This window comes from Pseudopodoces humilis, chromosome 24 (assembly GCF_049639895.1).
Source record: "Pseudopodoces humilis isolate 2021_Gansu_Grassland_sample_001 chromosome 24, ASM4963989v1, whole genome shotgun sequence".
NCBI classification, from domain to species: Eukaryota; Metazoa; Chordata; class Aves; order Passeriformes; family Paridae; genus Pseudopodoces; species Pseudopodoces humilis.
The window spans coordinates 2,515,023-2,528,803 of record NC_142223.1 but is presented as its reverse complement, the minus strand read 5'-3'; the positions used below and the strand labels follow the sequence as shown (position 1 = coordinate 2,528,803).

Genomic DNA, 13,781 nt, shown 5'->3' with positions numbered 1-13,781 from the left:
TGCAGAAAGGGCAAGGAATTCACTACCAGTGACACAGCACTTAGGAACAAGGGGTGACAGTTTCCTGTGCTAGGAAGTGTCTGATGCAGATCATAAATCTTAACTGAATCTTAAAACTGAAACAGGAAAGAAAATATCATACAAAGCAATCTGTGGCAGAGTCCTTGTAGATACCATTGGTAATCTGAAATTAAACATTTTAGCCTTATCTTTCTTAAGTTCCATAAACAAGAAAGTATCTTTAAGACTCAGTGTGTTAGCATAAGAATGTATTAACTAGAAAAGATAGATCTCATATTTAATTGTCCCAGTTTTTCTCTGGAAGGGCACCAGTAACTGGAGTAGCATCCATGGTAGATGAGAATGGAGATGAAGACAGAAGCCCTTCCAAAGGGCTGGGCCTGCAGAAGTTCTGCTGTGAACAAGAGCTGCAAGACAAAGCTAGGACACACCCAGAGAGTACAGGCAAATAGTGCACCTGAGGCCAGCTGGTTACAGTCCTGAGGTAAAAGCAAACCCTTCCACTGTGCTTCATAACGATGTCTGGGGCCCAATGGTGATGCTGCTGTTTGTCACTCGGATCCCGTACCATCCTGCCCAGAACTGGGTGTCCTGGCCTCCGTGCTGAAACCAGATGTAACGAACTCCTTCTGGGTAATTCTGGAAGGTGTGAGAAATCTGGAGACAGAAGAGAATTCCTCTGAATTTGCGTAAATAAACCAGCGCTCACCTACAAGCTCAGAAAACTACAGTGTGTGAGTCTTAGAATGAGCTCTTCCTGAGCTCAGGTATCTTTCATGGAAAGTGCACCATACCTGCCCTTTCTTCCTTTTTTGGGGGATGGGGAGGGGAAAGAAGCCTTTCTCCTCCCAAAATCCTGAGTTAAACTAACATTAACCTTGATTCTTAAGTGCATGTATACGTAATATCTAATGCAGAATGTACAGTAAATCAAACCAGTTAAACACCTCTAACAGTTTAAGAAAAGTTAAGTCTTCAATACTTGGCTATCCATGCAGTAGTTTTAAAACAGATTTTTGATCCAAAAAAATCCCTAAAATCTGCTCTTGTTATTTAATTATTTAGATATAATATTACATAAAACCAAGAAATAATTAAAAAGACTGCACTAAAACAACACAGAAGCCCACAGGATACTCTAGAAAATGCTGGGCACCTAAAAATAGCACCTGTCTCATTGAGGACACAACTGCTTCTTCAGCATCATCAACAGCAAGGACTGACTCACCTTCTCCATGGAGTAGAGGAGGCTGAAGAGCAGAGAAAGTCCACTGGCACTTTTGGCCAAGTAAGACTTGCAACACACAAATGTCACAACACTGCTGTAAAGCTCCTGCCTCCAGGGCTGCTGCTCACCTCTCTCCACTTGGCATCACTCCACTGCTCAATGACCACTGGCTCAGGGTGGAATTCCTCCAGGACGATGTAATCTTCGGAGAGCAGCCTCACGGTGAGCTCGTAGCGGCACCCGCAGTCAAACCTGGCAGCGTACCTGGAGAGGCAGGAGGAATCAAGGAGCAGGGCTGTGTATACAGCATTCAGTTCTCTTTATTTTTCAAAAGCAGTCTTCAAGGGGATCCCTGTCTGCAGAGGAAAAGGAATGTCATCCCCACAGCTATAGAGAAGTTATAGAACTTACAGCTCTCCTACCTTTCACAGGATTGCCACCTTGTAGTCCACTGAGTAAGTTTAGATTTAGTTTATTCTTTACTCAAGAACTACACCTCTCAAAGAATAAAGAACTGAATTTTTAGCATGAAAAGTTCCAGAAGCCTAGCTTACCTCTAGACCAATGCCAGTAATTCTTATTTTCAGTGGTTCCACTCACCAGTCCTTGACTGTAATTTCAGGCCGTTTCTCATCCATCAGCTGATTCCAATAGCCTTCTTTCTTCAGGGTAATGAGTTGAGACTTGAAGCATGGCCTGAAACAGACATAGAAATACAGTTCCACAGAACACATCTCTTCTCTCTTGCTGTCCTTTCCCTGACAGCTTTAATACCCACCCAGATCCTGAAGGCCCACAAAGCTAAACCCTGACTTATCCATATCCTTATCCTTAGCAAGAACCTGACAAAAAAATTAACTGAATTAGCTTCACCCCAAGATAAAAATAATAGTTACCTACAAGCTGGATTAAGGGGAGTCTCTGTACTCATGTACTGGTAACAGGAAACCAGTGCCTAGTGCTTGTAAAAGCTGTTGATCCTCCTCTGATGACAGCTTTTATTACAAGTCTTAGTGTGACACACCTACCACTCCTGTAGGTTACAGAGCTTTGACCTTGTCATGTAAGTTAATCGATTAAGTTTCCCAGATCCTTAACCTTTCCCTACCACCTTTGGGAGAGGAGAAGCAGGGATCCCATGTAGATTATCCTAAATACAAAAATTACAGGAAGTTGCTGGTAGGCAGAGATATTTAGCACCTGCTGTGATCAATTCTCTCAGCAGTACCCATCTCTTTAGATTAACTGGCATAAAGGGTTAATGAAGCTCCTTCCTTTTCCCACAGGTGATCTAAGGTTTAGACCCACCAGCAGCCTTCTAACCATGGTGCCTTTTCTGACAGATGGGAGGAAGCAGTTTCCAGTTCCAGGTTACTGGAATCCAGTTCTTACCCATATGAAGTGACAAAGTATTTGTGTACTGTGGGGTCTGGCATATCATTTCCGTGAGCTCCAGGCAGATCCTCAATTTTCCACTTGTCTCCTTCGTTATTATCAAGTGTCCAGTGCTGGAAGTCCTCTAAAAACACAGGTGTCCAAGGTGAGGGTTAGGACCTCACTTAAGCTACCAGCAGGATCTCAGCTTTCATTAGAATCAGCAACAGGAGAATTCTAGGAAGCTGCTTGGTGTTTTCAGATCCACTGTATTTTTCCTACAGCTGTAAGTGACTCCTGTCATTATGCTGCCATTACCTTTAATGTGGCTGTCAGCATCTAGGACAGGAGGTAGCAGATTTCTGACCTCATCAGAAAATCATCAGCAGCAATAAAGTAGGATTAATGTAGTCATATTAATCAAGTCTTTGGTAACAAAAGTTCTCCAGCTGCCCAAATGTTTAATCCCAATACCTGATCGTTTCACTACCACATTGTACTTGCAGTGCAAATTAATTGTCACTGCCTGCTATATTGGAGCCTTATGACTCCAGATTTTTTTGGCTAAAACCACAAAGCATTGGTAAATACATACCTATCTACCTACTGCAGTTTTATTGCAGGAGCTGAGCTGTGAATCTGACCTAGCAGAGCTACACACCCTGGACAGTCCCACAGCACCAGCAGCTGAGGCACGCAGAACACTGACTCATTCTGACTGCTCGGAAACTCTCAGTCCTTTACTATAAATAACGAAACAAACCTTCAGCAGAAGGGTTTTTGATTAAGTTTCTCTTCAAGTGGCAGAGCATATAGAAGATCCTCCAGTCCGAGACGCTTCTGTCCAAGCTCTGACGATAAAACCCATCGCGCTGGCACTTGCGCTTCCACAGGGTGGTGAGGTCCACCACGTACCGCCACTGCGTGCACACCAGCCGGCAGGTGCGGAGCAGGTCCCGGGCGGGCAGCAGCGACAGCAGCTCCACCAGCACGTCCTCGGGGAGGTCGCCGATGGTTGTCATGGCAGACCGCGGGCCGCAGGAGCGCGATGGGAAATCCGCGGCGCCACGGGCCGAGCTGCCGGAAGCAAAGGCAGTTTCGCCACGTTACGGACAGACCTTCGGACAGCCCGCCCGGCCCCAGGCCCGCTGCCCGCCGTGCCCCATGCCCCGTGTCAGTGTCACTGTCCCTGTCCCGGTCCCGGTCCCGACCCCGGCCCCACCTGGCTCCGCCCATCTGCGCCTCCCGGACACGGATGTGCGGGGCTGCGGCCTTTCCGCGGGGCGGGGCGGGGCGGGGCGGGGCGGGGCGGGGCGGGGCGGGGCGGGGCGGGGCGGGGCGGGGCGGGGCGGGGCGGGGCGGGGCGGGGCGGGGCGGGGCGGGGCGGGGCGGGGCGGGGTCCCGGTCCTTTTTAACACCGGAGCCGGGGTCTTTTTTATCACCAGAGCCCGAGTTCCTTTTTATCTCCAGAGCCCGAGCCGCTCTCCCCAGGCCCACGGATCCTGATCGGACAGCGCCGCCCAGGTAAGAGCGCTCGGTGCTCCCCCTGAGTCCCTGCGGGTTTTCTGGGGTGTCTCCTGGGCAGCCGGGGAGAGAGGAGGGACACGCGTGTGTCCCGAGCGCGTCAAGGGGTGGGTGCCACCCGGGAGCATGTCCGTGATGCAAAGCCCTTCACAGCTTGGATAAAATAACTGGAGTGGGAAGGGAAAGGTACCTCTGTCCCGAGTGCGGGAGGAAGCCTGGTGCTCCATCCAGGCAGGGAGCAGGACAGCCTTCTGAAGTTACTGTACGAGATTAAGACAGCATGGTCCCTCCAGCCTGCTTTTAAAAAAACTGCATTTTAGCCTTCGGGACTGTGGTTGAGGGTTGGAAGTGTGGGGAGAAGGGGAAATCACTAATTCTGTCTCCATAAAAGCCAGGGAATTTTAAATCACAGTTTGCCCCTGCTGGGTGCAATGCAGATAGAGGACACATCTGAACGTCTAGATTTAGGATGCTGTTACAGCAGTGACTCCCTATTTCTTCCCTTCCTTGCCAGGTTTGGCGCTGCTGTATTTTGTTAAGTTGCATGCCAGGGTATTTCACCTGTGTTCTTAGTGCTCTCCCAGGCTTAATGAGTCATTCCTGAGGATTTTGGCTGCATCCATGTGGTTTGCTGCAATCTCAGCAGCTTTCCAGCACCAGGACTCAGCTGACATAAAAGCAATGTCACAGTGCAACCCTTACGGATGACATGGGCTCTGAATTTGCACACTCATCTTTCCATTATCCTGCAGCACCCGGACCTGGAACTCAGGGCAGCAGAGAGCTGCTCGGGGTTCAGAAATAGCACATGAAGTTGAAGTAAACACTTCTGGCTTAATTCCTCCAGTTAGGAGGCCACAGACAATAGAATATTGGAGAGCATCATCTGAGTTATTTTCAGTTATGCTCAGACCTTTACTTTATACAGGCTCCTGATTAAGGTGATTAAATGCCAGCACTCTGAGGGAAGCCTGTCAGATACAGAATGAACCACTGCAAAGGTGGCTGGCATGATGCTTAACGCTGATATTTGAGTAGTGCTTTGCAGAATTTGTTATCAGGGTTGTTCTTAAAGGCAGAAAAAGCACCCATGTGCCTCCCTCTGCAGAGGAAATCATTATTAAGAAGCTGATTTTTACAGCAGCAGACATTCTGGAAGGACTGGTTCCAGCCTGGAAAATGAACAAACTGCCCACAGTTGAAGTTGTCAAATACATACATTTTGTGGGCAGATTTAATTCAGGGCTTTTACTTAGAATATAAAAATAGTAATCTGCTTTAGGATATTGAGTTATTAATGAACAGGAGGCCTTGAGGCTAGGAAGCAAAATCATGCCTTCACATAACACATTTCTTTTCCCTTTTTTCTACTGTATCAGTATCTGACATTGCTGAGGGTGGGAAACCCTCACCACTCCTTTCCATCTTTCCCAGACAGCTTTGCCCAGCCTGCCCCAGGGATGGAGTCCCTCCCTGAAGCAGTCCTGATCCGAATCCTGGCTTCCATACCTGCGGTGGATCTGGTGCTGGTGTGCCGCCTGGTCTGCTGCCAGTGGAAAAACCTGGTTGATGGAGCTGCACTTTGGATCCTGAAGTGTCAGCAGGAAGGCATCACCAGAGATGAGTCAGATGCAGAGAACTGGCAAAACTTCTACTTCCTGAGTAAGAAAAGGAAGAATCTCATCAAGAACCCATGTGGTGAAGGTGAGAGACATCACAACAAGCTTCAAGGTGTCTAAGAGATGACGAGTCACTGAGAATTGCAATCTCTAGTCTGAGAATAGATCTTGGTTGCTGTCAGGTTGCAGAATTTTCTCCCTGCTCAAGAGTCAAGTCACTAAATCTGTGTAGCCAATTCATATAATGAGTACAAAGGCCTTTGATAATCAGCCTTTGCAAAGGGCTTTACATGACAATAACTTTATAAAACCTCTGCAGGGATCTAAATCATGTTTGAGACACAAAGATGTCCTGTGCAGAAACCATCCAACACAGTAATGGTCGTGGCATTTGTTTCTGTATTGCTTCTTGCCAAGCCATGACAGGAGAGATGAGCCTTTCCCAGCTCAGGGCCAAGTCTGCCCTCAGCTCACAGAGCCCTTCAGGCTTCTTTCCTGGGAGCAGCTCAGGCCAGTTGTGTTTTTACCCTCCTCACCTCAGCCCATGTTAGAGACTGGGCACACACCCCCTGTGCCATTATTCTGAATCTGTGAACTTCACTTTCCAGAGCTACGAGCTGCTCAGCAATAAGCAGCAGGAACCAAGCCTCACAACCCAAGCAGCAATAATTTCACACATTGTAAACCAAAGCAGTATCAACACAGCTTCCCCATTTTGTTTACAGATGACCTTCTGCAAGCTTTTCCAACATCCAGGTTTCCCTGTCAAAAATCCTGATGTTTAAGGTCTTATTGCTTCAGGAAATACCACTTTTGCTTTAGAAAACTTAGAAATAAAGCAATCAGCATCTGTCCCCAGAGTCTTTGTGTGCTGTGACACTAAAAATGCTGAAACACTGTGCAGAATACCTAAATTATTTTCCTGGAATACATTCTTAAACACTTGTACACAGCCACTTTGCTGGAAATGTTAAAGTTTGGTGTGATTAGGCTCAGTCAGACTAAAGGTTTTTACCTGACCTCTGCTTAAGAAACATATCCATAGTCTACATGCAAAATCAGCGCTGTGTCCAATATCAAACTTTCACAAGCCAGAGGAAGGTTCCAGTGGGACATGGTCAGGTTCCCCATACCCACAGGACTCATCCAAGTCTCTTTTCTGCCATTTGCAGAAGACTTGGAGCACTGGGGAGAGGTAGAGAATGGAGGTGATGGCTGGAAAATTGAAGAGCTCCCAGGGGACTTTGGAAAAGAATTTCCTAGTGAAGAAGTCCATAAATACTTTGTTACATCTTATGAGTAAGGCTGCTTTCTTCTCTTATTCAGGAATGGGGGCATTTTTGGTTCCCCCAGTCGCAGGAGAGACTGTGATACCAATTAACACCTTGTGTTTCAGGTGGTGTCGAAAGGCTCAGGTCATTGACCTGAGGGCTGAGGGTTACTGGGAAGAGCTGATGGACACAACCCAGCCTAAAATCATGGTAAGAGACTGGTAAGTATTAAGGAAGGCTCTGAGGACAGGCAGAGGGTTAAGAAAGGAAAGGAAGAGTAGGGAGGATATAGACCTCATATATATTGGGCTTTAAACTGTTGGAGCACATGAACTCCAGAGCCCAGGTTCCTGTGGTGAATGAGGGGAGGTGGTGGGCTGGACTGAGAACCATGGCAGATTTCCATCTCAAACCAAGGCCACAGTAACTTGGTGAGTGTGGTGGAGCCTTGGCAGAGCTCTTACAGGTAATGCCAACAGCTTGGATGTCCTTGTAGGTATGCAGGACGCAGGGATGCTGGCTGCCTCTATGAGCTGTGTGTGAAGCTGCTCTCTGAGAATGAGGATGTGCTGGCTGAGTACAAAAGTGAGACTGTCACCATCCCACAGGAAAATGATGGCAGCTGGAGTGAGGTGAGTTAATGGGCTCAGCAGGTGATACTTAACTTACGTGAATTAGGAATATTTTTAAGCAGAAAAATTCTCAAAGGGGAGTAGAAGGTTCTGTCATGGGTTCTCTGGAGCCATAACCCTATGACTGAAAAAGGAAAAGGGAGGCTGCTTTACAGGAAACTTGGAAACTTGCTGAGTCACCACTAGCAGGTGTAAGGTGATGTCCACCTGAGACAGTTGTCAATGGAGTGATAAAGTGGCCTCAGAACAATGTGATCAAAACTTCTCCCACTGTAAATGTCCCCACTGTTCCTCAGCCTGGTGGGTCTGACTGTGGCCAGTGGGGCTGAAGGCTCTGTGCACTGAACAATGCTAGGTTTGTGGTGGTTTGACACTTACTAACAACTGTTTTGTCTCTTTTCCCAAAGATCTCCCACACCTTTTCCAGCTATGGGCCTGGGGTCCGTTTTGTCCGCTTTGAGCACGGTGGCCAGGACACGCTGTTCTGGAAGGGCTGGTACGGTGTCCGTGTCACCAACAGCAGTGTGACAGTGGAGCCATAGCTGTGCCTAACCAGGATCTGCATGCTGACTTCCCTCAGGGCATCCCTTAGCCTTTGGATGGTTTCTGCATGGTGCTGCTTCTGGCTATAAGGCCTTTCTGCATAGGAACATGCGTGCAAGATGCCAGGAGCCACCACCCATCCTTCCTCAAGAGGACTATGCAAAGAATGTGAATGAATTTGTGAATGCACCACAAGACTCAGGCTCAGCCCTTGCACTGATGTTCTCTGTCAGACAGGAGATCACCTAAAAATCCTGCAGACCTCCTCTCTTACGTCTCTAGTCCCCAGCACCCAGCCTGAGTCAGATCTCTCTCCTGCCCACTTTTAGACTTGGGTACCCTTTAACTTGAAGGGATACTTTAAGTTTATTTTCTGAAAGCTAGTGTGGAAAGAAAAGAATAAAGAAAACCACAGATCAAAACATAGCAGGGAAACCCAGAGCCTGTTCCCAGCTGTTTCCATGAGCTGCAGTAAGAACCTTGGCTTCTCCCATGTATAAATGGGTAACATTGTTTAGCACAGAGGGCCTCTAGCTTGGCTGTCCATGCTATTAGTTTAATTTTTAGTGATAATGCAAAGCAAGAGATACTGAATCCTTTTCTCTTACACTGTTCCCAGCATGCATTTATCAAGGAAAGTGTTGGGAAGAGAAACCTGTCTGGTGTCCAACCCTGGGGCTTCAGTGAGCTCCCTCAGATAGATGGCATCTGAGAATAATTGTTAAGGGAGAGAGATGACAACAACTTAGGGGAAAGGGTTAGAAAAAATTTGGGATAGGGTCCAGGAACAAATGAAAGCAAACTCATTTACCCCTTCCTGGCCTCTGCATGCTTCATGCAACAAGCCTCCTGTCATCCAGTGTGACTCTGCTAGCAGGACACAGAAAGCTGTTGGCTTTTCCACCTCTACTGACTGTCTGCAAGCAGAACATGTCTGCCTCGTGCTTGCTGACAGGACAGCACTTCATTTCCCACTTGTGCTTCTTGATATCACTCAGGGCTGTGAGCCCCATCCTGAACAGACCCCTAAGCTTTTCTGAACCAAGACTGTCCCTGCTAGTTATTCCACTCAGAAGAGCATCTCCTAACAGAGCTGGTGTTGCCTAGGGAGTGTATTTATATTTTTATATCCATCTGTCTTCCATCCTGGGCTGCCATTTAAGTGCCCCCCTTCATGTGCAGTGACTGCTACTGCCTGCAGCCAAGGGAAAGAGCTTCCCACCTGGACACTGTGCCTGCTACTTCCTCAGGCTTCCTGCCCAGCTGCAGCCAGGTGCCACACACACACCAGAGTCCAGGCAAACATAATAAAGTGACACGATTGTGTGTGGATTTCCTCGTGTGCTGGGTATTTGTCCCCCGTGCTGATTGTGTGGAGCATGTCAGGCAGTTCTCTCTGAAAGCAGGAGTTGTTTATCGTGTGTAATGCCATGGGTGTCCCTGGAAGAGGTTCATGCTCTGCTCCCCAGCACCCTGGACCTTTGGGAAGCACTTGATGTGCAATGGGTCTGCAGTGTAACAGCGAGCAGAAGTGCATTTCAAACAGTGGGAACTCTTTCAAGGCACAGAGAAGGTACAGGAAGGATTCTACAGAGTCCAGCCCTGCTGCACACCCTCCAGGTCACTTGTCACTAGCTCTGCTGTGAGTTCAAGCTTAGTTGTGACCCAGGAGGCACCAGAATCAGTTCAGAATTTAATTATTTTCCTTTTCCTTACCCCTGCACACATTGTCATGCAGGGCTGTTTTACCCACCTTTAGTCTTTAATGCAGCTGTTAGTTAATATTCAGCTCCCTGCCAGCTCCCTGCCCCACAGAAGAAACAATCCCTCCATTTGTTCCTAAGGAATCAGTAAAGTGAGAGGATCAATATTTCACACCTCAGTGCAACTGTTAAACTGCACCTCTCCTAAGTCTCCATCTTACAGTCAGGATAAACCTCAGGATTAATATGATATTGTGGCCCTTGTACATAGGAGGTGGGACCATGGTCCCCACTTGGGGTTTATGTGGGCTGAAGCACTAAACACACACAGCCTCCCCAGCAGCTCTGGTACAGTGAATGCAGCTGCCCAAGGCCTTTTCTCCCCTCTCTTTATGCCTGCACCCCACAAGTTCACAGGGCTGTCAGGCAACCTGCAAAGCTTGTCCTGACCTTCCCACTCCCCTCCAAGAGGTGTTTTCCCAGACACTCGGTGCCTGCAGCCTCGTTGCTCGCAGAGCTGCTCACAAAAGCCACTGCTGACCTCAGGGGAGCAATTACTCCTCACATTCAGCCATGTCAGTACTAGATTCCCAAAGCAAGTGAGTGTCTGGGTACATGGGGAAAAAAAAAGTCTTGCTCACATAAATATTTTGTTCCAAATGCCTTTTGAATTTTGATCAAACACTGTAAAATCCGAATACACTGCACCATACACGTACACCCAGTTCCAAGGCGACGTCAATTCAGAGACATAATGGCTTCTCACACCTTACAGACCTCATGGAAATTGAGATGATGCAATTTCATAGGATTACAGAAACTAAGTGTAACTGTGACAAAAGGCCTTACATGTATTAAATCTCCCAGCTACTGCAGGTTGCTGTCACCCACCACTTCAATGTGACTTCTTTCTGCTGGCCAGCACCAGTGAGCAGCTGTGTGGCACTACACAGTATCTTCTGGGAACGCTAGTGACCAATGCAGATGTGTTCTGTACAGACAGAAAAAGACAGAAAAAGACAGAAAAAGACACAAAAAGACACAAAAAAAGACACAAAAAGGTCTGCCCACGTGATTTAGATCAGATATTTGCATCCCCCAGACTCAGAGTATTTAGAAATCTGAGCATTAAAACACAAAGATTGAGTCTTGCTGAAAAATTCATGATGAAGAAAGAAAAAAATTCCCAAAGAGCCAAAACCACACAAAAGGGTCCTGTCCCAGTCTTGATCATGGCAACAAGAGCTGCAGAAAGGGCTAGTGTTCCTTTGCACATCATGCCCACAAGGCACCCCAGCAGTGCTGAGCTACACTGAACACAGAAGAATTTTCCAAACACCCACAGGGGGATGGAACAGGTGGATGATGTAACTGGAGAGTTTAAGACACAAACATTTCACTCTTTGCCAAGACACCACGTGAACCCCTCTTACCCCAGCTGTTTTAATACTCCCAGGCACCAAGAGAGGCCCTAGCACAGCACAACAACCCTGTTCTGCTCATACCTTGTGTCTCCAGTTGTACAAGATACCACTGTAATTTTCTTTTCTACAAAGCCCACTATAATTAATCTTGGATATAAATGCCATTATGGTTAAAAGTGGTTTGTTGGTTTGTTTTCTCTTTTGGTTTTTCCCCCTCTCTTGGGATTTTTAGGTTTTGTTGTTGTTGTTGTTGGTTTTGGTTGGGTTTTCTTGTGTTGGTTTTGGTTTTGTGGTGGATTTTTTGTTTGGTTTTTGGGGGTTTTTGTGTGTTTTGGTTTTTGGTTGGCTGGTTGATTTTTTTTCATATTAACTTCTACAGCAAGTCTCTTGCAGAGGAACAGAACAGAGCAATATGGGGTCCTGGCAAGGAAGCACTGTCATACATCTCCTGTCAAGTCAAATTGAATTTTTCTATATGAAGCATCTATTATTGCCCACCTGGGGGGTTGTGGACAGATTGAGGAGTTTTCTCCCCCACTAGGCAACTCAAGATTGGGGATGGGACAGTTGGGGGAGGAAATAAAAGTAATCTATCTGAGAATTCCCTGTTGCTTGCAGCCCAGCTGTTCTAGCCAGTTGTAAAAGGGAGGGCAGTTTAGGAACTTGATTTCTTCTAAATGAGTTTACAGAGGTTGGGAATGGCACTTCCTGAAAGACAGGCTAGCAAAGCATCAACTTCTGCAGCACAGAAATCCACCCAAAAACTGTAGCAGAGATTAACAGATTGACAGATTATTCTGAGTTGGAAGGGACCCAAAATGATCAGAGTCCAACTCTTAAGTAAACTCAGCCCACAACCTTGGTGTTATGAGTTATTAGCACAAAATGAGATAACCTCAGGGTCAGGAATCAATAGGGTCACAGGTAGTGGAATGGAAAACCAGGGATTTATCCTTGCCTGTCAAGAGCAGAAACCCTCCCAAGAACTGGAAAGCACTGGACTAGTGAAGAAACACTCCCTGAGTACACATCTCCCTTTGCAGCCACGTCCTCCACTGCTGTCCCACATCACACAGGTACCTCAGGGGACAAAGGATGCACCTGTCAGCAGCCTTGGTCCTGAGCTCACCTGAGCCCTGCTCCTCCTTCCATGCAGTTATCTCCTTCTGATGTCCTCAGAGCAGAGACTCCCTGGCCTCAGTCCTTACCTAGCAGGGAAATAAAGACCTAAATATGCTTTCTTACCAGGGAGACACTTTGGAATTCCAGAGAGAGCAGCTCCAGTGGGTTCAGCTGGAAAGTCTCACAGAACCTGGCAAGCACAAGGAGTGCTGGGCTCCGAGCTCCCTGCACAGCAGCCTGTGGGTAAAGCCCGTGCTGTTCACAGAACACACTCGTGGGCAAGCCTGACACACTTGAGGAAGAGATGTCACAGGTACAGATGTTATAGATACATTTTATATTGTTGGCTTTTCCCAAATATTAAAATGAATGGTATGTGTATAAGAATGAGAAATTTTGTTGTATTAATATAGTTTTCTTTATTTCTGTTATTGATGAAATTTAGAAATAGTAGTATAATACATATATGTTAGGCTATGGCATAGTATTAAAATAAAAACTGCTTTTGTTTGTATAACCCAAAGACTGAGGAAAAAAAAATAGCTAGAGAACTCCTGAATTTGTAAACTCTCTTATCCAGATGAAGACAGCAGTGACCAGAACTCTGGGGGGGAGGAATTTATTGCATTTCTGGTATCAGGGAATGTAAATCTCGATGGTGCCAAGAAGATTGATCTATTGGGAAGGGGGCAAGAGAAAACTAAAGAGAAGAACACCAAAGATCCTGAGAAGAATGGATGAATATGTATGAGAATTTATGGATATGTAGTAGGGTTCTGTTTTTAAGGGACAATCCTTTGTTAGCAAGGTGTGCTCTCTTGGCTGAGTGCAGAGACACCTGGCTGTATCTGTATACTTTACTTTATTTTTTTCTCCTAATTGTCTTTTTTATTAAATTTAAAATTCTATAAAAATTATGTGAACCTCGTTTTTGACACAGAGAAGCCAGCCACAGCCAGGCAGGCCCAGCCGGGGGCTGTGTCACCCTCCTCGAGCCGTGTCCCTGGGCTGTGACAGCAGAGGGCACTCGGGCTGCAGGAGATGCACAGGAGCTGCAATGTACAGCTCTGGGTGCTGCGGTTTGGGTCTGCTGCTGAGCCCTGCACCTTGTTCTCGCTGCCTGCAGCTTAGGCTCGAGTGAGTGTTTGCTTCTCCCCCTCTCGCAGTGCCTGCTGGCATGGTTTGCAGCGCAGCCTTTGCTGCACAGCCCCCAGTGCTTATCCCTGCCAGCTGGGACACCTGAGCACATTCTGGGAGGATTGTTGTCTCTTGGACAGCAGACACAACACACCTATTGCATGCAGGCAGCCTTTTAATCTG

At 47.0% G+C, this 13,781-nt stretch overlaps 2 protein-coding genes across 4 annotated transcripts; one reads left to right on the top strand and one right to left on the bottom strand.

Moving 5' to 3' along the window:
- Positions 1-397: 397 nt before the first annotated feature.
- LOC102108949 (F-box only protein 6) lies at positions 398-5,795 on the bottom strand. 3 transcript variants are annotated; one of them, XM_088066404.1, is made up of 7 exons: positions 5,657-5,795; positions 4,338-4,441; positions 3,387-3,700; positions 2,642-2,768; positions 1,850-1,945; positions 1,378-1,513; positions 398-678 (listed from the first exon to the last, which is right to left on the bottom strand). In XM_088066404.1, the coding sequence occupies exons 3-7, from the start codon at positions 3,643-3,645 to the stop codon at positions 532-534; spliced, it is 765 nt and encodes a 254-aa protein (XP_087922530.1). In that variant the 5' UTR covers positions 3,646-3,700; positions 4,338-4,441; positions 5,657-5,795; the 3' UTR covers positions 398-531. The 3 variants fall into 3 exon arrangements, with proteins under 3 accessions (XP_087922530.1, XP_087922531.1, XP_005528356.2); XM_088066405.1 differs by having other exon boundaries at positions 4,338-4,444; positions 5,657-5,794; XM_005528299.3 differs by lacking the exons at positions 4,338-4,441; positions 5,657-5,795 and adding an exon at positions 3,846-3,919.
- On the top strand, positions 4,008-10,738 carry LOC102108766 (F-box only protein 2). The gene is made up of 6 exons (XM_005528298.3): positions 4,008-4,147; positions 5,582-5,851; positions 6,939-7,065; positions 7,163-7,258; positions 7,534-7,669; positions 8,077-10,738. The coding sequence occupies exons 2-6, from the start codon at positions 5,608-5,610 to the stop codon at positions 8,209-8,211; spliced, it is 738 nt and encodes a 245-aa protein (XP_005528355.1). The 5' UTR covers positions 4,008-4,147; positions 5,582-5,607; the 3' UTR covers positions 8,212-10,738.
- The last annotated feature ends 3,043 nt before the right edge of the window (positions 10,739-13,781 follow it).